A 24,642-nucleotide genomic window follows, 5' to 3' on the forward strand; every position below is an offset into this window, starting at 1 on the left:
GCGCATTTAGGCCTATGTTTGGGTTTACGGTTTTAAAAATTGCATTCAAATATAACAAATGTATTCACAGTTTGCACAACTGCTGTAGAACTCAAGTTGGTCATATTGGGGTAAGTTTCTAAAATCAGTTCCATCTTTGGCTCGCTTTGCTATGTATTCAGGACGAGGAGGGATGTGGAAACTATTACATTCAATTACGTGATTTTCTGAAAAGAAAACTAGAACCAGCAAAGGCAGAGAGCGCTAGGTGACATAGCAGGTTCCATCCGGTGGGCTGGGATAAGCACCTCACCTTCTTCACACTCTTCCTGATGAAAACACCACCATATGGTTGGGTAGGAAGCAGATGACTCTGGTCAAATGTTCTGCTTCAGAGAAGGGCAGTTTGTACCATGAATCAAGATCATAACTAGCAGATTGTCCATCTAAATTTAGGAACTGCTTTTGATTGTTGTTTCTTAAAGGTCTCTGCTGTGGCTGCCCATTACAGAGGCGGATGTGTCCTGCTGGTTAGCACTGGCTCTCTGAGGCTCCAGGGCTCCAGCTCCTCTTGACAGTATTTGTGCCGTGTCCTCGTACTATTAGGGCTCCGGACCAGACTTTGTCTGAAGTACCTCCATTGCACACCAACCACCTCTCTTCTGAAAGCAGCGGTCCCACCTTCCTCCAGGCCATAGAGAACTTTAGCAAAACTAGTGACGGTCCCACCTTGTTCCTGGGTTGTCCCCAAATCTCCTGTGAGACCACAAAACCATTATCTGAAGATAAGTTAATAAATTTGAGAGAATAAATCCAAGAGACAGATATTAAAATAGGCTCTCTTTATTAGACAGGCAGGCCACAAGCACATATCAAAGCACTAGACAGAAGCAAAGGAGACGGGTACCTAACCATGTGCAGATGAAGAGATCAGAGCCAATCAGAAATCAATTTCTCTTAAGTACAAATGCCCCTTCTCATCAGTGGATCCCTCTCTCAGAAACCCCAGCAATGGTGTCCTGAACCAGGTGGGGCTGAGGGTGTTAGTGGGGATGCACAGATGAGGTTTTTAAAGGCAGTTCATAGAGACAATGCTCCAGAGCACGGTGAATGTTGGATTCATGTTCCGTGTCTGTTTGTTCTGGAGTGAAAACAGCAGAACCAGAAACTCCACCAAGGTCCTGGGAGAGCTGGGAGGCCCCTCTGCCCTGCCTAGTCCTCCTCAGAGAAAAGAAGCCCCTTGGACTAGTGGTAACTGAGGCAGCGCACGGTCTCACCAGGACGTTGAATGAGTTTCTTTCTGATTCAGAAGAAGCTGATAAAGAAAAACCAGAAGGGAGCAGAATTTGTAAGATGTGGGGAACTGGGATGGTAAATGGCACAGGAAACATTATGGTTGACACCCTGCTATAAATTTAATCTCCCTCTTAGAAAACAAGGACAGCCTGTGCATTGCATAGCAACTAAATCTCATGACTAGTAGAGTCAGAAGCCCTGACGTCCCGCTCAAAGAGGGCCGATGACCATGTGCATCACACTTCACTGTCCTACCCAAAATCATCTTCCCCTGAGGCTTCTGCAAGGCTCACTCACTGCACCTCTTCCAAGCCTCCCATTCCAGAGTTTCAACCCAGAATTCTTGCTATTCTGGTAACCATACCACTTCACCCCAATTCTTCAGGTTTGGGTTTGTTCCGGTAGCACCTCATCAGATATGATTGCACCAGTCTGAACCAGTTTGACGCCCTGACCCTGCCAGGGGATCTTCAGAGTCAAGGCTGAGCTGACTCAGGAGAGTAAGAACCTGTGGCTGTCAGCACAGTGAGAGGATGTGGCTTAAAGGCAGAGAGGCAGAAAAGTCGGAGAATAAATCACACCCCAATTTTAGAACTCGTACATATAGAAGAATAGAAGTCTCACCAGGAACATATTTTTTTTCCTGCTCCAGTTTTTAAATCCATGGCAAATGAATTGTAGGGGGTGGTGATTGCGCTCTGAGAGATGAACTGATGAGAATCCAAGACAGACAGACAGTGTGGCAAAGCACGCACCCTCAGGCACAGAAGGGAGATCTGGGGACTCATATTAACCTGTTAATTTATACCACAGCTTTGTACAAAAATAAAGAGGTTCTCATAAGATTAACAATTTAAATAAATATTTGATGGAACACTTTTTTCTCAGTCTCATAGCTCGTCTCTGGGGTTGATATTCAGCTCATGTTTTCCTTGCTGTTCTTGGTCCAGGATTGCGATCACTTCATCAGCCTGAATTCGCTCCTGCAAAAAAAAAGACAATTTACACATTTCTGTTACAAGCATAACAATCAGCCCAGCGGCAGCTGATTCCCAAATGCTTCCAGGCATCCATCTGCACACGGCTGATGCTGACTCCTGTCGGTCATGTATGGGACCTCATTCTCAGTCCCCAACTCTTGCTGTCGTCTCTGACCTCACTAAACGCGGACTTTCCAAGATTTCTCTCTGACAAGTCCTTTGGCAGGAGGTTGTTTCAAATAGGTCAGAGAAGAAAAAATGGAATGAAAAGATAATGGAATTTTTCTTTTTTTTTTTTTAATTTTTAATTTAATTTTATTTTAATTTTAACAATTTATTGGGGCTCATACAATTCTTTTCACAGTTCATATATATACATACATCAATTGTATAAAGCACGTCTGTACAGTCTTTGCCCTAATCATTTTTTTCTCTTTTCTTCTTTTACATTTTATTAGGGACTCATACAACTCTTACCACAATCCATACATATACATACATCAATTGTATAAAGCACATCCATACATTCCCTGCCCCAATCATTCTCAAGGCATTTGCTCTCCACTTAAGCCCCTTGCATCAGGTCCTCTTTTTTTTCCCCTCCTCCCTCCCCCTTACCCCCTCCCTCATATGCCCTTGGTAATTTATACATCGTTGTTTTGTCATATCTTGCCCTATCCGGAGTCTCCCTTCCCCCCTTCTCTGCTGTCCCTCTCCCAGGGAAGAGGTCACATGTGGATCCTTGTAATCAGTTCCCCCTTTCCAACCCACTCACCCTCCACTCTCCCAGCATCGTCCCTCACGCCCTTGGTCCTGAAGGTATCATCCACCCTGGATTCCCTGTACCTCCAACCCTCGTATGCACCAGTGTACAGCCTCTGTCCTATCCAGCCCTGCAAGGTAGAATTCGGATCATGGTAGTTGGGGGGAGGAAGCATCCAGGATCCGGGGGAAAGCTGTGTTCTTCATCGATACTACCTCACACCCTAATTAACCCATCTCCTCTCCTAAACCCCTCTATGAGGGGATCTCCATTGGTCGACACTTGGGCCTTGGGTCTCCACTCTGCACTTCCCCCTTCATTTAATATGATATATATATACATATATATACATACATATATACATATACACATATATACACATACATACACACACTTATATCTTTTTTTTTTGCATGATGCCTTATACCTGGTCCCTTGGGCACCTCGTGATCGCACTGGCCGGTGTGCTTCTTCCATGTGGGCTTATTTGCTTCTGAGCTAGATGGCCGCTTGTTCACCTTCAAGCCTTTAAGACCCCAGACACTATCTCTTTTGATAGCCGGGCACCATCAGCTTTCTTCACCACATTTGCATATGCACCCATTTGTCTTCAGCGATCCTATCATGGAGGTGTGCAGTCAATGATATGATTTTTTGTTCTTTGATGCCTGGTAACTGATCCCTTTGGGACCACTCGCTCACTCAGGCTGGTGTGTTCTTCCATGTGGACTTTGTTGCTTCTGAGCTAGATGGCCGCTTGTTTATCTTCAAGCCTTTAAGACCCCAGTCACTATCTCTTTTGATAGCCGGGCACCATCAGCTTTCTTCACCACATTTACTTGTTCACACACTTTGGCTCCAGCCGTTGTGTCGGGAGAGTGAGCATCATAGAGTTCCAATTTAATAAAAGAAGGTATTCATGCATTGAGGGAGTGTTTGAGTAGAGGCCCAAGGTCCTTCCGCCACCTTAATACTTGACCTATAAATATAGACACAAGGGTAGTGGGGTCATAGGGCATTAATCCACCCAAGGGGAGGGTATTGTTTATATCTCCACAGGGAAAGTGGGACCAGACTTCAACCCAGTGTCGCAAGGTGTGAATGCAATATCCCGGGACGATAATGGAATTTTTCATGAACTTTTAAAAGCCCTTTCATCTGTTCATCTGGTGGCCCCATGCCCCTTGTCAACTTAGTATAGTGTCCCACACTGAAGTCACCATTTTCTCCTCACAGACGTAGTTCTTGGCATATCCTCCCTCTCAGGAAAGACCACCATTGTCCCCAATTGTCCCTGTCTACAAAGCTGACCACAGATTTTGATGTCTAAAATGTCACTCAGTCTGCTGGGTCCCCTTTCTACTTTTCTTTCCTTAGTGCACGTCACAGTTGCTTGAGGGAGCCAAGGTAGAGGTGTTGGGTAAGGACTGGACTGACAACCACAAGGTCTATAGTTCAAACTCACCCATTGCTCCAGAGGAAGAAGTTGAAGCTGTTTGTTCTTATAAAAGATCTACAGCCTGAAAACCCTACCTATGGTTATTATGAGTTGGAGGCAACTCAGTGACAGTGAGCTTGATTTTGGTAGTTTCGGCCAGGGTTCCTGGACTTCAGTATGATTGATATTTTAGGCTGAATAATTCTTAGTTGTAGGCCTCTTATGTGCAATATTTAGCAGCATCCTTAAGGTCCCTTCATTAGAAGCCAGTGGCACTTACTCCAGAGATATGACAATCCATAGTGTGGCCATACAATCCCCTGGGAAACAAGATTGATCCAGCCTGACCAAAGCATTATCAGTTCCCTGTTCATGGCTCACCACCCTCTAAACCAGTTGGTACCACTCCAACTCTGATTCATGGTGGCTCCATGCATGACAAAATAAAAGTGACCAACAGTATTTAAAATGGCAGATGTTGGGGGGAGTGTATCCCCAGGCCTTTCTTTTGGGGCTTCTCTGGAGGGACTTCGGGCTAGCAGCAAAGCGTGTTAACCTCTTGCACTATCCACTATCCAGTGACCTACACTTGGCATCCATCATATCCCGTGCTTTTTCCTGCTCCATAACCCCACCTCACCCCCCACACATCAATCCGCCAAACCTTCTCAGTGAACCTCCAAACTGTATCTGAAAGCTTCCCCATCTTTTCACCTCCTCTCTTACTGGGAATCCCACCAGTCAGCTAAAGCAATTGTTCATACGTACTGGTATCTGCCAGATTGAATGACTAGTTCATAGCAAATGGCCCATACTCAGGATTTCAGGGTGGGAGAGCTTGTCACTCCCACAGGTGACTCCTGAGCTTTGTTGCCTATGGGACTCTCCTGGGGAGCCTTCCGATCTCCTGATAATCAGAATTCTCCTCAAACCAACTCATTCTGATTGCAGAGTGGAGCCAGACGGCAGTACAGACAGCATCCGGACAGTAATCAAGCTATATACCTTTGCCTGTTTGGATACATCAGAGAAACAAATCCACGTGGGTGCTCCAGGACCCAGGGCTGCATCGGGGCAGGCCCATGTGACTTCTCCTCAGGAACATCCTGAAGGAAGTGAGCCCCGCCAGCTCAACAGGGAACTGGCCAAGGCATCTGCACCCTGGTCTTCCCATCATAAAGCAAGAGACCTGAGAACTAGAAAGGTGAGGCTCACCAAGCCATTTATTCCTCCACCCTTCAATTAACCCCACATGGGTTTATGAGCCAGGTTGGCACAATAAACTAACTACCTCAAAGTCTAATTCATACATACGTGAGAACCATTAAGGAAAGTTTTATTTAAAGGCAGTTAGTCCAAAGTTTGTTCTAGTATATAGCATACATGTACTTTTCTATGCACACCCCCACACACAAATGCAGAATTACTAAAATATCCTTAATATAGTAATATATCAACACAAATGGTTTGATGCATCTTGCAAAGCAGTGTCCATTTGGCATTACTAACCACTGTATGTATTTCAAATTTTAGTAGAATAGGCTTATGGTAGTTACATAATCTGGTGTCATTTGGGGACTTGAGAGGATTAAGAGTGGAGTCTGGCCTGTCAATGAAGATATAACCAATGAAACCTCTGTATGGGCATGGCTTTCTCCTGAGAATTCTCAGAATTCCTGGATTTTCCTCCTCGGAGGGAGGAAACATTTCTCTCTCTCTGCTCATTCCCTGAGACACACTCTCCTGACAAAACACATAGCACTACGCCTTAGGAGCTGGAGCAGCCACATGGGCCTTCCCTGATATAACCAGACCTCTGGAGCTGGAGAAGCCACGTAGAGACCCCTGCCAGCACTGAGATGCTTACATCGCCTTTGGATCCAGAAGACTTCCTACCCACTGGCCTGCGATCTTCCTGCATTCAGTGTCATTGTATGTGTTTTGTGAGTTTGAAGAGGACTTTAGTGATTGGTATTGGACACATGGGCTAATATCAGACTCATGAACTTGAGCTGGACTGGGCTGGGATGTTTTTTCAATATTTATTTGCTCTTGCATATAACCTTCTTTCTTATTCATATATGAGTGTGCATGAATTTGTTTCTCTAGTATACCCAGACTAACACAGGCGGTAGGGGGAATTGGTTTGTAACTACAGGTTGTATATAAGTTGGATTTTTGTAACCAAGGTTTGTTTTTGTTTTTAAGATTCTCAGGTAATCACAATGTGTTTCAAATGATAGGCCATCACTGAGATATTTCAATTCATTTCTGAAGAGGCACTGCAGCCAGTACATGTCAGTGCTGCCTGAAGACTGTGAGAAGCCAATGCTTTTCTAACAGGGGAAGGAACATTGGCATAGGAGCAGAGAGAATTTACTTTGTGTTTATTTATTTTGATATAATAGTACACTGCAAGAGAGGGTTGGGATGCTGAATAATGAAATATATTGAGGGTCTCTTGAGCCCAATACTAAAGAGAGATAACCATTCACTCACTGCTGTCGAGTTAATTCTGACTCATAGTGACCCTATAAGACAGGGTAGCTCTGCCCCTGGGCACTGCTGAGATGGTAACTCTTTTTTTTTCCCCCACCCTCACCCACTGACGGTAACTCTTTACAGGAGTAAAAAGCCTCACCTTTCTCCCAGGGAGAAGCTGGTGGTTTCAAACTGCGGATCCTGCCAATCGCAGCCCAATGGGTAACCACTCAACCACCAGGGATCCTCTCTTATAGATACAGCCCAAACCTAACACACTGACATCCTGACATTGAGTCTTTTCCGAATCACAGTGACCATAAAGGGGAGGGTAGAACTGCCCCTGTGAGTTTCTGTCACTCTAACTCTTTAAGGGAGTTGACAGTCCATTTTTCTCCTGTGAAGTGTCTGGCAGTTTTGAACTGCTGACCTTGCTGTTAGCAGCCCAATATGTAACCACTATGCCAGTAGGACTCCTGAGAGGATAGAATGGTCCCTGTGGGTCTTGGAGATTGAGATGCGTTACTGGAGTAGAAAGCCTCATCTTCTCCCATTGGGAAGCTGTTGGTAACGGTTGTCTGTGGGGTTAGCAGCCCAGCACATAATCCACTATGCCACCAGAGACTAATGGGGCATGCGCCACTCTCCATCATGTAACTTGTGTGGTTTCTTGGAATAGAAGGAGAGCTTCAGAGGTGAAGGAGATTGTTCGGTGCCACTTGAAGCTTTAAGAACTCAGTATCTCTGTCCCAATCTGCCAGGACAATGATTTTTCTCTGTCCTAGGTCTGGGTGTCATCTCCTTGTTTAGCTCTGAGCTCACACTGGCCTCCCTGGAGACTCCCCAACTCCTCCTGCTTCCTCATCCCGGTGCACAGGAAATGAGGTCTCTCCAAGCCCCCGTGCTAAGGGTTACCGTTTGCTCTCCTTTGGCTAACCAAGCAGTTCCTCGGATGCGTAGTCAAGCTTGGATTAAATGTGTGCTATGCCTACAAATAATACTTAGGGAATGTGTTGTGAAAACTGTGCGGCACAAGACCATTGGAAGAGCAGGTTCCGGTTCTCCGTTGGAAGGGGCCGGGCTGAGACTAGGACACCTTTGACTGTGGCATGGGGACTATGGGTCAGAGGAAGGGAGCCGGGTGGAGACCACAGAAGAAGGCCAGGGCAACAGGAGACAGAATGAGAGAGACGATGGGACTGTGAGGCAACCATTGGGCTTCCTGGCCCACAGAGCCAAAGGCCAAGAGCCCAGACGACGGAGAGGCTGGGAATGGCTGTTGCTGGGGACAATGACCGGGTCATTAAAGTTGACCAATCCTGATTTGTGGTAACTTATTAATTCCCTACAAGCCCTTAACCACTAAAACAAACAAACAAAAACACATGCATGAATTAGTCTTGATGAGGAAGAGTATATGTGAGAAAAATTATTTTCAAACAGTGTATTATGAAGTTATGTTCAAATGTCTCCAAAACTACAAACCAAATTCACTGACCCATAGTGACCCCCTGTGGGTTTGCCTGGCTTTACAGGAGTAGAAAGCCCAGTCTTTCTCCCATACAGTTGCTGGTGGTTTCAAACTGCCGACCATGCAGATCACAGCCTGATTCATGACCACTACACGACCAGTGCCCTTTCAAATGTCAATAGGAGCTTAAAGAGGAAAATTGGGCAGAAAGCCATTTTTAAGAACAGAATTCCACGGCTCTGTTAATGCTGCGGGCTGGATGAGACTGCCGGAGCCCATCCATTCAGCCCCTGGCTGAATTCTCCTTTCAGCTTTATCACCTCACCAAGCAGCTGCTGAGTCTTTGATCGGACACATTCAGTGTCGGTACCCTCACCCCTCATAAATCAGACCGTTCTCTTATGCAGCGGTGACTCTTTGACAGGGGACATAGCTGGGAGTATTTAGAAGTTATTACAAATGTTGGGCCCAATTGTCTTCCCAGTGGCTTCTACTCATTTGTCTTCATTCGTCCCTCTGTATCTTTATAGGAAAAGTTCCAAGCACAGTTTTTCAAGTAAGGCAGAGCTCATGGGCATCTATCTGGACGAACTGTCTTCAGCGACTTCCAATATTCTTCATCTAACAACCTTCAAAGGAGTCCGTCCCTGGACAGCACAAGTGGGTAAACACGCTACTACATGCCAACAACTGGCAGTCAGACTCATTCAGAGGGTCCTTGGGAAAGAGGCCTCCAGGTGAGCCGTAGGGATACAACCTTGAAAACCCTATGAAGCAGCTACTCTGAACACATGGGTCACCATGGGTTAATGACTAGAGGACAGCCACTAAGAGTAGTCCTCCAGGTGTCTGCACCCCCACTTTCAGGTATACTTCACAGATGAGCTCAGGCTTGTTTCAGTGACTTCTTGAGAGAAGAAATGAGTTTTCCTGGTGACCAGAAAGAATGGATTCCTTTCTCCTGATGCTATTGTTGTTCGTTTGTTTGTTTTCAAAGAAAGCTCAACAAGGATGATTCAAGAGTAAGACATGTTGTCTTTATCCCATGGAGTCGCTGGTAGTTTTGAACTGCTGATCTTGTGGTTAGAAGTCCAACGCTGAGTAACCACTACATCATTAGGGCTGATCAGTGGTTGGCAAATATAGTGAGCAGTCCCCCTCCACAAGCCCATCAGTCCAGGAAGGAGGTTTATGGGAACTCTAATTGGCTTTCTGGGTAGGTCAGAAGACTCACCAATTCCCTGTAGAGAGGGTCCAGGGTAAACCACAAAGCCACAGCGCACCTCTGGCCCTTGGTGACCGCCTTCACTCCATGTGGGTTCTCTCCTCCCGATGAAAAGCTGACCATACGCCCACACTTGGGTTTTATAGAGGCCTGGAAAGCAAAGCAAAAATGAGCCTTTTGATTCTTACATCCCAAACACTTCACATCCTCCCTTTCTAGTCTTCTGTGAGTTTACTCAGGACAAGCTCTGACCTTCAGTGAGAAAACAATGGGGTCCCGGGGCTCAATAATGCAGATGGTCTCAATGGCCGCAGCTATGAAACCAATACCTGGTCAAAAGAATATCTACCTCACAAAACAAAAGAGTTTAGATTATATTCTTCACCCAGTCACCAGCACAGAGTCATTGCTCACTAAGTGCTCTTATGGTAGCCTGCCAGCCCTGCGAAGGCAATGGCTCTCTTAAGGATTGATGGACCAGTAGAAACAGCAAGGGGCACAGGGCTCCTGAGGGGACATTGGGGTGGGTGGGAGGGTAAAGGAGAGCTGGTACGAAGGAGTTTACGAAGTGTTGAAAGTGGTTGAGGTACCCATTGTACAAAGCTGGTGGATGTGATGGAATCATGGGATGAGGAGATATCCGTATTAGTTCCAATCAAATGGTTTTGAGAAAAGAAATCCACTCCTCTAACTTTAGCGTTAGCACGGAGTTTCACACGCAGTTGAGGCACATGTAATACCTGCTGAATGGCAGAAACAAGTCACGGGCACACCTAGAGTTCCGAGCACGCACGGCCTTAGCTGAGCATCTGTGGTCGGTGCGCTTCACACAAGGCAACGCTTGTTCGGGAATTAAATCTGGGGATTTCAAGGGCTGACAGTCTATTAAACTGATGCAAAGAGGCTGATGCTTTAAGGTTCTCTTTGCATCCCACTGTCTGCTCCTCCTCTAAGATGCTTCGTGAATACCCTGAAACCATCCGCACGGTCCTTTCTGGTCTTTCTCATTGGCAATGGGAATCGATTACCCTCTTCCAGCTTTCCCGAGGTTTTCTTTATCCTTTCAAGACCAACATATTTTCAATTTTTGAACTGTTGGGTGAAAACATATGTTTTCAGTAATGGGAGCCATTTGGAATAAATGAAAATATCTTTCTGGTTCATACAATTAGTGGGACACATATGTCCTTACGGGTCTGGCTCTTGGGCTAATGAAATGAGGCCTGAGTTTAGATCCATGCAGTTACACAGGCTCCCACTAGATGGCAACACGCACTGAAAGTGGAATAGCAATTTCACAAATGAACCAGTCACCCTCATTCACGACCATCCTGTGGATTCTAACTCACAACGCTGAAAGACAGGGTAGAGCTGTCCCTGTGGGTCTCTGAGACTGTAACTCTTTTCCAGAGTAGAAAACCTCACCTTTTCTCTGTCAGAGAGGCTGGTGGTTTCAATTACCGACCTTGAAGATAACAGCCCAACACAAATATATTCCACCACCAGAGCGCCTAACACCAGAGGCAGAAAAATAATCGGCTTTCCACTTAGCACTAGAGGTGAGCACTACCTGTCTCACAGGTCAGCAATGATTAAACAAGGTTTGAGGAAGATGCATGGATCTCCAAAGGAGATTTCTCAGCTGGAAGGGTACGGTGCTATGCTTCATAGTTCAGCACACAATGGTGGTGCCTTCCTTCCTTCCATACTTGCTTAACTGTGATGGAGCTGCCTCATAATGCTGCGCGAGAAGTCCCGCAATGCACGGGAAAGGTGGTCTTGAGACACTGTGAGAAAAAGCCGGTATGCGATGCGCAATGGGCACTAGGCTACGTCAATCCATGGTTTCATGGCTGTACAGGACATGGTAAGCTGTGTCAGACTACTGCACTCAGAGGGCTGCAAAGTACAACTTTACAAGGAAGACTGGCATGTCCAAGTAGAAATAGGCTGAGTGATGGATGAAAAGAAAATCATCAATCTAGAAACAGCTATTGGTAAGTAAAAATAATTTCTCTCCTGGCATGGCTAACTTATGCAATTAAACTAACCAGGCTTACTGCATAGCTAATTAAATTTATGTAATTAAACTAACCAAACTTACTGCCAATTAAATTCAACCCTTCTTTGGGAGATTTGAGGGCCCAGGAGAATAAAAGAGAAACATAAGGATGCCATTCAAGGAAGCATGCCAAATGGAACCTTCGCGGCGGACTGATTACACTTTGGAATACTAATAGCAAGTTCAGCAGTTCAAAACTACCAACTTCTCCTCTGGAGAAAGATGGGGCTTTCTATTCCGGTAAGCAGTTATTGAACAAACACTGGGGGCCTTTCTTGAACACTCACAGGGGCAGTGCTAGCCTGTCCTGTAGGGTCATTATGAGTCTGCATCAACTCAATGGCAGCGAGTTTGGTTTTGGGCTTATGGAAGATGGGTGAGTTATCTGATATGCAATGTCAGGACTGGCTATTTCAAACGAGGTTTGACGATCACCTCTCACGATGTGTCCATATATATTATGCAGGCATTAAACATTTAAATATAAAAAAAATTAGGCTAATCCCATGTGACACTTTAATTTCCTTGGTAATGCTCTCATGGAGTGGTCACTCGCCATGGGTGTGAAGCTCCTGGGAACACACTACCCTAGAGCTCCCCCTCAGTCCTCCTTCCCCTTGACCGGGAAGGCTCTGAGATGACCGAGAGCCTTCCTTCCTTCCATGCTTGCTTCACTGCGATGGAGCTGCCCCACAATGCTGAGTGAGAAGTCCCATCGTGCACAGGAAGGTGATACTACTGGCGTCACCGAGCCAGGGCATTACATCAAAGGAGTTAAGCTCTCTGATTTGAGGGGGCCTAAGCAACTGGATATTAGGGCCCTTGCTTCTAAATTTGGAGAAAATATTTAATATCTGGTATAAGTATATTTTTCTTCCTTGGGAAAATAGAGACAGATGGCCCAGGCCCTATAAAAAACCCACTGCCATCATGTTGATCCCAGCTCCCAGTGACTACCTTTAGAGTCTCTGAGGCTGTAAATTGCTACAGAAATAGTTACATCGTTCTCCCACAAATCATATGGTGGACTTGAACCATCCAACCTATAGTTAGCAATCCAACGCTTACCCAAGAGCTTGGGGGAGGGGCGTAATGTAAAAGCAAATAAATAAATGAAAATGTGGTAGTCATTATTCTACTATTGGATATAATGGGTCTTACCCAAACTCTTGTCTGACCGGAGCAGGCATATGCCTAATGCAAGGACCTTTGGTTTCCTTATGAATACAATGGGATGCCTATTGTTCATGGACAATGTGAAATTCCTGGAGTCTATGTAGCACAGTTACTCCCAGACTGTGTGATGTACTCATGGAAGGGTAAGGATCGTGGGAGAAGTACAAAGAAGTCAGAGTGGCACAGAACGGTGGTGGGGTGTCAGGGAGAACATGTACAGGAATGCTGAACAGAAGAAAGCTCATGTTTGGATGAGTGTCCTCTTCACAATACTTGGGAGCGATCTGCCTTGTCTATGGAGAAGAGTTTGGCTTCAGCGGCTTTGTTTTACCAAGGTGCTTTCCTGAAGTGCATCGTGAATTTCCCTCAGGATCACCCTGCTTGCTTTGGTCTGGACAAACCCCGGGAGCCTTTCTTTCTCGGCATCGCTCTTAGCTGCCAGCATGGTGACGACTCCGTGTGCTGTGTCTCTAGGAGACGCGCATGTCACAGGGCTTGCAGGACTGCAAACCTTCTGCAGCAGATTGCCAAGCCGAGTTCTCCCAGTGTCCTTTGGGCAGGTCATAACAACTAGCCTCTCACTTAGCTCTTGAGTATTTACCTTTCTGTAGGACCTAGAGACTCTGCGGAAGGAGGCCTGGTGGTGTAGTGACTCACGCTTTGGGCTGTGGTCAGAAAGGTCAGCAGTTAGAAACCACTTTTTCAAGGGAAAAGAGAAGGGGTTTTCTTCTCCCATAAAGAGCTACAGTCCGGCAGTTCTACCCTGTTCTACACGGTCGCAATGAGTCAGCAGAGATTCAAGGGTACTGAGCTTGAGTTTGAGGTTTTGAGACTTCTTGAAGGATTAAAAAAAATATGAGAGGAGAAACTTTTTTTGATGTGGCCTGTGATGTTTTCAGGGCCACTCATTCCCTATGTTGGTCAGAACTCAACCCAAGTTTCCCATTGCTTCGATGTACTTCCATCTCTGTTACAACATTTTCCAACATATTATGTGTGTTAAGGTGTCATATTGGGGACAGTTTTAGGTTTCCTTCTGATGGAATTAGATGTATTGAAAGTTCTTTTACACAGGAGGGACTTTGGAAATGTTTAAGAGAAGTTATCTGCCGCCTGACACACTTTGGTTTAGGGATTTGTTACAGACCTACAAATACATAAGGACTGCTAGAGCTAATCTTATTCCACCAGGGGCAGCAGGGATTAGACATCAGAAACAAAGAAGAATCAATGACTGGGAGTGATCCAATCAGGAGTCCTGGTGGTGCAGTGGCTGAAGCGCTTTTCTGCTGACTGAGAGGTTGGAAACTCAAAGCTACTAGCTCCTCTAGAGGCGACAGGTGTGGCTGCCTGCTTCCTTAAATATAGGCTTGGACACCCTAACAAGCAGCTCCACTGCTCTTAAAGAGTTGCTATGGAACAAAATCAACTAACTGGCCGTAGTTTGGTTAGCGAAACAACCTCTATGATATTGTTTCTATGGGAAAATATATCCTGAATTGAGCTAACTGTTGTAAACACATTTCAGGAATACAGCCCCATTCAGACAGAAAGCAATTTTTCACAACACAAAAGGACTATCAGAAACCACAAATCCTCACATTTCACCAACAAAAGTTGCTGTTGAAGATAATCCAAGTTTGCCTTCCAATTATTATAGAATTTTCCATCTCATTGATGATTAAGAGTCAGACAAGCCTCTTCCCCCCCTGCAATTGTCTTGAATAACTGTAAATTTCCAGCCAAGTTTCAATTAGTTATACAATTTCGGGATTTTTCCAAAGCAAAAAAAAAAGCTTGAAAGGCATTAGTTCTTTGTGTGGTCCCAAGTTAGGCCATTACCAGGTTATGTTTATCTTTCCAGAATTAAACTGGGATAAAAAAAATCAAAAGAAATTTATCAAGGTCTCTGCTATTAATAAAGCGCGTGTGTGTATGTGTTCATGTATATGTGAGAGCTGTTGGGTGATACTGTGTCAGTATCATCTCATAGGAACCCTATTTCAATAGAATGAAACACTGCCAGTCACTGTTTTTATCCATCTCATTGAAGGTCTTCCCCTCTTTGGCTGACCCTCAACATTATCAAGCATGGCACCCCCTCCCCCAGGTTACATATTGGGCTGGGATCTACAAGGTCTGTAGTTCAAAACCACCAGCCTGCTTGTCTGGGAGAGAAAGATGGGGCTTTGTACTCCCATGAAGAATTACAGTCTCAGAAACTCACAGGGGCAGTTCTACCCTGTCCTGCAGGGTCGCTATGAGTTGGCACAGACTTGGTGGCACTGAATTTTAATTTGGTTTGGTCCCTTCTGATCACATTCCCAAAGTATGTGAGATGAAGTGCTTCTCGGGGGCATTCTGGCACATATACACGGAACACACACACTGAGAAAGAGAAGCATTTGACTAAGATAACAGTTTTAATTATCTATAAAAACTGCAAAACCAAATTCACTGCCATGAAATTGGTTGCAACTTACAGTGCCCCTATAGGAAAAGGTAGAAGTGCCCCTTTTGGGTTTTGGAGGCTGTAATTTACATAGGACAAGGTAGTATCTTTTTTTTTTTGCCTGCTGAGTAGTTAATAGATTCGAACTGCTGACCTTGCAGTTAGCAGTCCAATGTGTAATCTACTATACCTTCAGTGCTCTACTAGATGTCCTGAAAATATCCACAATGTGCATCAAGCTGAAGTAAAACTTAACTTTAAAAATAAATCTACTCTTAGACTATATCAAAAGGGCTTGTTTGTTTTATTTTATTTTTTATAAAAAGTGAAGTGTTAGTTCAAAGTGATATGAGAGCATGACAAAAAGTACGACTTGGATAAATCTGCTGCACAAGACCTATTAAAGTGTTGAAAAGCAAGGATGTTCCTTTGAGGACTAAGGTATGCCTGATGCAAGTCATGGCATTTTCAATCGTCTCATACGCATGTGAAAAGTGGACACTGAATAAGCAAGGCCAAAGAAGAGTCAGTGCATTGGAATGATGGTGCTGGAGAAGAATACTGACAATACCATGGGCTGCCAAAAGAACCAACAAATCTGTCTTGGAAGAAGGACAGCCAGAATGCTCCCTAGAGGCAAGGACAGGGATGTGCTATAGCTATGTTATGTCGTGCTTGGTAAAGTCGAGGGGCGAAGACAAAGAGGAAACCCTTGACAAGACCAACTGGCACAGTGGTGGTAACAATGTAACAATGGTCTTAAACTGAGGAACACTGTGTGGATGCGGACTGGCACAGGGCAGGGTGTGTTTCCGTTATACACAGATGCTCTATTAGTTGGAACTGACTGACAGCACCTAATAATGACACAATGAGGGGTTCGGTTCTTACATAAGTCTGGTACCATCGAGTGGATGCCAACTCACGGTGATTCTGAGAAACAAAAGGAGATCTACATAGGATTTGGGAGACTGCAAATCTTCATGGAAGCAGACTGTCTTAGCTTTCTTCCCAGGAGTGTCAGGTGGGCCTGAACTGCCAACGATTTGGTCAGCATTCCAAAGCTTAATGCACTGCGTCATCAGAGTTCCTCAGTTCATGCGTCCATTGGTTTACCCCAAATGAAAACATTTACACATGTATCTGAGAACAGTGGATGGCTGCAGATAAGTTCTATCAATACACCTGTCTTAGTCTAAATGCAAGATTCTTACTTTCAAGGAGTCTGTGCGAAAAAAACATTTGATTACTTAGTCTGTAGCCATCCACAGGTTAGCAAGAATTAACATAGGGTCCACCTCAAAACCCAGGAATACAGAGCTTTTATTTGTATCCGGGATGATTAGTGGCTGTCTCACTGAGAAAAAAAGAGTATAAAATGTGTGTGAATGTCATAAAACACACAAAATATACTACATTTCTCATCTGCGCACAGCAAACATTTAGATTTTATTTGATAAATAGAAAAATTTCACAATCTTCTAAAGTCTTTAAACAAGCAGAATTCTAGTTAACTTAAATTCGAAAATTTATGTACTGCTGATCCTCACACAGCATAAAAGGAATCCTCAAGGGACAGCAATTAAGCACGAGGCAGTTAACCAAAGATGGGTGGTTCTGGGGGGAGGAAGTTTTAGCAGTCTGCTTCTGTACAAATCCTTCTGGAAATTCGGTGCAACAACTCCATCCTGCCCCACGGGCTTTCTATGAGTAGGAAGACTCTCAACGGCAGGGGGCTTTGAGTGCCCTGGCGGCCCTGTCCAGTTCGTGTTGAACTGCGAACCGAAACGTTGGCTGTTCAAACACACCAGCTGCTGTGCAGAAGAGGAAAGAGACTGTCTGCTCTCATAGAATTGACGGTCCCTAAAGCCCTTCCGAGAGCCCTTTTGAGTCCAAATTTAGTGGATGGCAGTTTTTAATTTTTTTTCCCCAAATGTTGAGCATTTCCTAATTTAGCCACCAGAGGGAGGAAAAGGCAAAGAAATCTTTTCAACCACCTGCCTGGTTCTCTTTCTGTGCCAGACGCTGAGCATATTTGCGCGGCATTTTCAATGCTAATAGAACTCAGTAATCGAATGTTTTCTGCACGCAGATTCCTTGAAAGTAAGAATCTTGTGTAGGGATTTTAAGCTCCCATCTAGATGATCGTTTCCCAGATCAGAAAGCATCACAACACCCCCCACAATATTTAAGCTATTTACCAAAAAAGTTATTAGCCAAACCATGAAACCAAAATCATTGCCATGGAGTCAGTGCTGACTTATAGTGACCCCCTCCCTCTCCCACCCTGTGGTTTTTCAAGATTGTAATTGCGGACAGTACTAGAAAGTCTAGAAGTAGAAAGCCCAGTCTCTCTCCTGTGGAGCTGCTGATGGTTTTGAACTGCCGACCATGTGAATCGTATCTCAGTCCAATGTATAAGTATTATATTGTATTATATTCTTCTCCAGCACAATTCAAATACATAAATAATTCTTTGGTCTTCCTTACTCAGTGTCCAACTTTCCCACACGTATGAGGCTGCTGCAAACGCTGTGGGTTGGGTGAAGCACACCTGAGTCCTGAAAGTGACATCCTCGCTTTTCGATGCTCTGACGAGGTCTTGTGGACAGACTTCCTTAACACATCCCTTCTTTTCTTCACTTGACTGTTGCTTCCATGAACATTTATGATGAGTCCACGGAGACAAAACCCTTGACAACTTCAGCCTCTTCACCATGTATCATGCTGTTAACTATTGGTCCAGTGGTGAGCATTTTTGTCTTCTATACACTGACTTGTAATCCATAAGGAAGGCGGCGATTCTTGATCTTCATGAGCAAGTGCTTCAAGTCCGCTTCATTTTCAGCAAGCAAGGTCGTGTCATCTGCACACTGCAGATTACTAGTAAGCCTTCCTCCCATTCTGATGCCACACTCTTCTTCATATAACCCAGCTTCTCTGATGACTTGTTCAGCATAAAGATTGAATACGTATGGTGAAAGGATGCAACGCTGATGCGTACCTTTCCTGATTCTAAACCATGCCGTAGTCCCTTGTTCTATTTAAATAACTGTCTCTTGATCCATCTACAAGTTCCACATGAGCAGTCAAGTGTACTAGAATTCCCATTCTTCTCAAGGATATCCCCAGTTTGTTATGATCTACGCAGTCACATGCCTTGGCATATTTAATAAAACATAGGTGAACAACTTTCTAGTCGTCTCCGCTTTCAGCCAAAATTCCTCTAAAATGAGCAATGATATGTCCTGTTCCACATCCTCTTTTGAATCTGACCTGAACTTTTTAGCTGTTCCCTGTCAAAGTCCTGCTGCAACTGCTGTTGGGTGGTCTTCCACAAACGTTTCCTTGCATGTGATGTCCATGATACAGTTCTATGATTTGGGCGTTCAGTTGAGTCATCCTCCTTTGGAATGGGTACAAATGTGGATCTCCTTATGTCAGCTGGCCAACTGTCATCTTCCACAGTTCTTGCTACAGGGGAGTTAGAGCTTCCAGAGCTTCATCAGTATTTTTTTATGATGTATTTTAACGGGTATTTCATCAATTCGAGGCACCCTGTTTTGGGCTAACGTGTTCCGTGTACCTTGAGACTCTCCCTTCAGCACCGTTAGTTCTTGCTCATAGTCTACACCCTGCAATAGTCAGTGTTGACCAGTTCATTTTTGGTACAATGACTCTGTGTATTCTTTCAATTTTCCTTTGATGCTTCCTGTATCATTCAATATTTTGCCCATACAATCCTTCAATATTGCAACTCAAATGTGCAGAAAACGACAAAATAAAACAGACCCATTTCAACCAAACTTACTGCCACGGGGTTCACCTGACTCATAGTGCTCCTACAGGGCAGAGCCGAAATGGTCCTGCCCGTTTACAAGGCTCTAAAGTTTTTTTCAGTAGCAGAAAGGCTCATCTTCCAACTTCAGAACAGCTGGTGGATTCAAACTATTCACCTTGTGGTTAGTAGCCAAAGTGTAACCCACTCTGACACCAGGACTCCTTCCAGAACACTAAGCTCCTTTACAGTAACCCACAGAGCAGCATGAAGAAGAGGTGAGGATGCCCCTCGATGGACTAACACCTGAACCATGGCTGTATTCTCGCGTCCAGCACCTGCCCCTGCTGCAATCCCCGCCCAGCCCACGAAAAGGACTGAAGGAGATGTGAAGGGACAGAGCCAAGGGGCGAGATGAACCTCAGAGGGGATCAGCAAGGTTATCTGCTAAACCTAAACCTGCTCCTCTAAAACAAGGGGCTAAGTTTAAAAAGGCCCCAGAAAAGAAGGGAAAGGAGGTGCCCAAAGGGAACAAGGAGAACGCTGATGCTGGCTAGGGTGGGACCAGCCCTGCTGAACATGGAGATGCCAACACAGACCAGACACAGAGCACTGAAGGCAAGTTGTGCATTCTCTGTAACTGTGTACTTTGGGTGGCTGTACATTTTGAAATACTACTTTTTTATCAAACTTTATAAAAATGCAGAATTTTGTTTTACTTTAAAAAAAAAGTTACGTTGCTTTCACATGGAACCCTTCATTGTTTTTTGGCGGGTGGGGCGGAGAGATATCACTAAGAGGCGTGCTCCAAGGCTGGATTGATCCAGGAGACAACATCTTGCCCATCTAGTTCTGAGAGACTCCCTCTTGGTCCCCAGGAGGAGGGACTCACACATGAGCTACCTTGGCACAGACACCGTGTGACAGGGAAAAGGTAACATTTGTTTTTAACATCCTCATAACCGCTTCTCCCTCTCTGCCTACAGCATAGACTTGACTGCCATAAACCTAGAGACCTGGGACCTGGGCTCAGGAGGTTGGCTGTTCATCTGTCCAGCTGTCTGGGCTTCCGGGGACATGCCATCCTAGTGGCATCCCTGAAATGAGCAGTGGGTCCTTTGTGCAGACTGTGTATCTTCAGATGATTGGCAGCTCTGCCATCTCCAGTTCATCTTCTGAAGGTCAGGGTCTGCTCATGGGACGTTGTTAACTGTGAAATGTCCCTCCTCACGCAAAGCTTTCCCTGCTCAGAGCGCCAGGTGGAGTTGTCATTTGGTTTTACAGTGTCATTCTGGTTTCGGTAGTTCTTTAAAGAAGGGAGTTTGAAAGTTGTGGAATGCCAGGATTGTTCATGGAAAATATTTTTAATAAAGCTGCAGACAGCTTGGAAAAACAGAGTCATTTAGAAAGTCATTCAGGATGTTTTGGGCTTCAGTGACTTAACTCACTCAGTGTCATCAAGTTGAGTCTGGCTTTGAGCGACCCCACAGGAGAGGCAAGAACTTCCCCATGGATTCCGACTGCAGCTCCTCGTGGTGGCAGAAAGTGGCCTCTTTCTCCGGGGGGAGCCCATGGTGGGATCCAATTGCTGACCTTGTTAACAGCCCAAGACATAACCCACTACGTCCTGATTCTAAGTCTAGCACTAATTAGCTCTGTGATCATCATTAAATCCTTCATCCATTCTTGATTTCTTCTACAAAATGGACTCAATTTTTTTTCATCGCTGTTGCTAACACTGTATGATTCATACATTCATTGGGACCTTATTGACTTTTTGAATTCTTGAACTCAGAAGTATTTTGAAATCTGACAGTCGATGAGTTCTTAGAAAATAGCAAAAATGAAATGATAACATGACAAATAACTGGAAAGAAATACAAGTACTTACAGTCACAGTCTTTGCATCCATCTCAGTGAATATGAATTCCCCTCCTTCAAAATCATCGTTCATATACAGAAGGGCACTGTGAGAAGAAAGGGTCAATGTCTAGTGAGGTCATGTGCCAAGACCATCACGTTTGTAAAGCAAGCTGGTGGCACCTTCTCCCAACTGCTCTTTGATCCTTAGAATTTGGCTCAGCTCGCTGGAGGGCTAAGATGGACACATGTTCCTCCCGCAGAGCAACTAGTGGCCTCGAATCGCTCACCTCCAGCCAGTGCCCATGTGCTTCATCATAGAGCCACCTCAGTTCCAGAGCCACTGGGGTTCAAGTCCCAGTTACACACTAGTATATGAACCGGGCTAATTGATGTGACATTTCGCAGTATTAGTTTCTTCATTGATAAAATGACAAAATTACTTCTTTGTGATGCCTGAGGATTAGGTCCTCATAAAACTCAACTTTGTGCAGAGCTGGGTAACTGATAGCCATTCCTACGATTATATACTAAAATCTTTCTCCCAGGGAGCAGCTCGTGGTTTCAAACTGCCAACCTTGCTGCCATTAGCATTCCGACGTGTAACCCACAAGGCCACGAGGGTTCCTATTAATGCTTACTACTCATTGACATTGAGCCCATGCTGCCTCAGGGTGACCCCACAGAAGAGGGTAGGCCTACTACTAGAAGTTTCTGAGACTAGCTCTTTGCAGGAGTAGAAAGCCTGTCTTTCTCCCCAGGTTCAGAGCATCATAAGACTGGTGAGGTCTAGCTTAGCCTTGAAGGTAGGGGGCGCTCAATACACATCTTTGTAGATAGCATACCGTACTATTTATTAACACACTACTCTATAAGGAGGCCAAGGAGCCCTGGTGGACTAGTGATTGTGTGTTAGGCTATAACCCATAAACGGTCAGCAGTTCGAAACCATTAAGGACTGCTAAGGAGAAATACGGGCTTTCTACTCCCGTAAAGAGTTACTGTCTCAGAAACCCACAAGGGCAGTCCCACCCTGTCCTACAGGGTCACTGTGAGTCAGCATCAACTCTATGGTGGTGAGTTTGCTTTGTTTTCTTTGCAGTGACTCCAATTCCCAATTCTTCTCCTTGTGGCCTGAAATCTCCTTTCATCTGAATGGCCATTTATTAAATATGGATACACGTCTCATGCTCACGGATGGAAGGCAGCAACACAAGGAGATCCCTCTGTTTGGCCGCATCATGCCCCGATGCTCACAGAGAGACATGCACACGAGGGGTGTGTGTCAGTGGAGGCCAAGATGTGTTAAAGGAAAAACAAGTAGATGGATGGACTACGCTTTCTTTTTGCAGTGAAACAGAAATGTCCTCGGTGGAATACGAAACAAAATCTGGAAAATCCAAACTGCACATGGATACTTAGATTTTTTTAAAGTGAGATGATAAAGTCATTGCTTAGATGTGTTAGTTGTTCCAGAGAAGACGTGAGAATCACTTGCTGGTCAAATCCAGATGGCAAGATTCACAGAGATGACATGATGGCAAGCAACACAGCCACCTTTAGATGCTACGGGCTTTTGATAATAGCAGGACAGACGCCCGGTCCTGAGTGGGTGCGGGCTGTACCTGTAATCCCGGAATGTGTAAGCCGGAGGCTCCTTCCAGCATTCATTGGCCTCGGGGTCCAGCAGGCAGTTGTCCGCATGAATGGGGTGACTGAGGTCATTTCTCCGATCTTGCTGACCTGACAGAAAATGGAGCAGGGGAGGATGAGCGATGGTGTGCGGGGACCCACACACACACACACACACACACACACACACAGCAAAGCTGACAACTGGCTGTCTGCGCCCATTACTGGTGCCTCTTTCCAATTTTGGGAGACTCGGGGCAGAACACACTAGAGGAAGGAGCCCTGGACAGGCAATGGGGAACTCTCTTTCTGGTTTGGGCCGTAGCTGGATGGGAAACCTGCACTAAGCCGCACTTGTCTCTCTAGCTCTAAAAGGCTCCGACATAAATATGCATAAACGCATCTTGGGCATCTCCTGTGCTTTACTTCCGGTGCGGGAGCAAAGAGATGGATGTAGTAAAAATGCAAAAAGCATTTCCCAGTTTATGAAGCACAGAAGGAGTGGCTGCTGAGACGGTAACTGATGTGATGATTTGTTGGGAACAAGGAGTAGGGAGCGTGAGAGGAAATAGCAAACAATGACCGAGAGAGCACTGGACATGACCGTGATGATGTTTATGCAATTCTTTGAAAAACAGATTAGCTATGACAGTGCATGCTATGTGAACATTATTTCAAGAAAATTACCTTAAAAAAAGGAAAGGAAAAAGAAACCACACATGACCACTGGTACCACAGGTGAAGGAGGAAGAGTTTTTGCATGGGGAGCATTGAGTTCATGTCAATGGTGGTGGAATAATTTGGAAAATGAAATAAATAATTGTTATATAACACAAAGAATACAATCAGTGGCACTGAATTATGCATGGAGAAGCTGTTGGAGTAGAGAATGCTTTGCTGTGTTTATTTTTGCCACAATAAACAATAATTATATGAATAGGGGTGAGTTCTAGGAAGAAGAACATGCTTTAACGCTGATTGTGGTAATGATGAGACAATTCTTGCTATGATTGAACTACCGAATTGTGTGCTATGTGGATGCAGTAACAATAAACTCTTTTAAAACTAAAGCGTGGCAGTCTTCTGCGGCACTGTTCTTCCTGAAGCAGGAGGTGGAAGAGGGAGTGCACAGAAGAGGTAACAGGAGCGAGAGGCCTGTCTTTTCCAGAACATTCTCCAAACAATCCCTTCGTTTTCTATGTTCCGCCGCTCAGAGCTTGTGGGCACAATGGTGAACGCAATTTACAGGCTCTGGTTCTCCGAAAAGAGAACCAGAAGTAAAGAAATGTTTGCATTTTGTTTTGTTTTGCTTTGGGCAAGACAGAAAAGGAGAAGTGGAGTTCAACGAGAGAAGCAGCACAAGTGAAGGTCTGTCTTCTGGGCCTTCGGGTGACCCGAGCGGAGGAAATAAGGGAAGACGGAGCGTCAGCAGGTTCCTCTGATCCAGGACATAACGCTCTTGGTCTAAGATGCCATAGCTTTGGTCTGCATTGTCTTCTTTCCGGCTGCATGGTAGGGGCGGTGCTAAGGGAGACGCTGGGAGCTCACCAGACAGGGCTGTTCGGCAGACCATGTGCGTATATGAAAAGTAGAGGGTGGCGTTCAGCATGAAATAGGATTCCACAATTTTCCGAGCCTTCTCGCTGATGTCGTAAAAGAGCCGGGCACTCTTCAGTGGGACTCGGCCTTCATAACCAAACTGAAGGACAGGAAGAACATTAGAAACCACTGGGGGGCCTGGAGGAAACAGACACCAGGTTGCATTAAGACCATATCTTATGGCCAGCTCTGTGTGGATTAGTGGGGCTGCTAGTACACATGTGGGGATTTGGGATAAGGCAATAAAGGATTGAGAAGTGTCTTCCCGTCACGCAGGGAAAGCGTATCAGTCTTATCTCTCCTTTCGCTGTGCATTCCTCCCTTACAGAGGAGGGTGACGGTTTGGAATACGTTCGCATCATCAGAACATCAGCTCTCATCTCTTTGGGGACAGAGGCTGCATCAGACTTGTCAGGTCCAAGGCTCGGGAATGTAAAGTTTGGTAGCTGG

General features: G+C 45.1%; 1 protein-coding gene across 1 annotated transcript in view; it reads right to left on the reverse strand.

The window, feature by feature from the left end:
• Positions 1–820: 820 nt before the first annotated feature.
• Positions 821–24,642, reverse strand: part of P3H2 (prolyl 3-hydroxylase 2) — a 202,981-nt gene continuing 179,159 nt past the window's right edge. Inside the window, exons 11-15 of the mRNA XM_075556211.1 lie at positions 24,142–24,292; positions 22,587–22,704; positions 20,993–21,068; positions 9,643–9,783; positions 821–2,258 (exon numbers count right to left, since the gene is read on the reverse strand). Coding sequence (XP_075412326.1) covers positions 2,166–2,258; positions 9,643–9,783; positions 20,993–21,068; positions 22,587–22,704; positions 24,142–24,292 — 579 coding nt within the window. The 3' untranslated portion in view covers positions 821–2,165. The remainder of the gene's footprint in view (positions 2,259–9,642; positions 9,784–20,992; positions 21,069–22,586; positions 22,705–24,141; positions 24,293–24,642) is intronic.

Source organism: Tenrec ecaudatus, chromosome 8, assembly GCF_050624435.1.
Source record: "Tenrec ecaudatus isolate mTenEca1 chromosome 8, mTenEca1.hap1, whole genome shotgun sequence".
Taxonomy (NCBI): domain Eukaryota; kingdom Metazoa; phylum Chordata; class Mammalia; order Afrosoricida; family Tenrecidae; genus Tenrec; species Tenrec ecaudatus.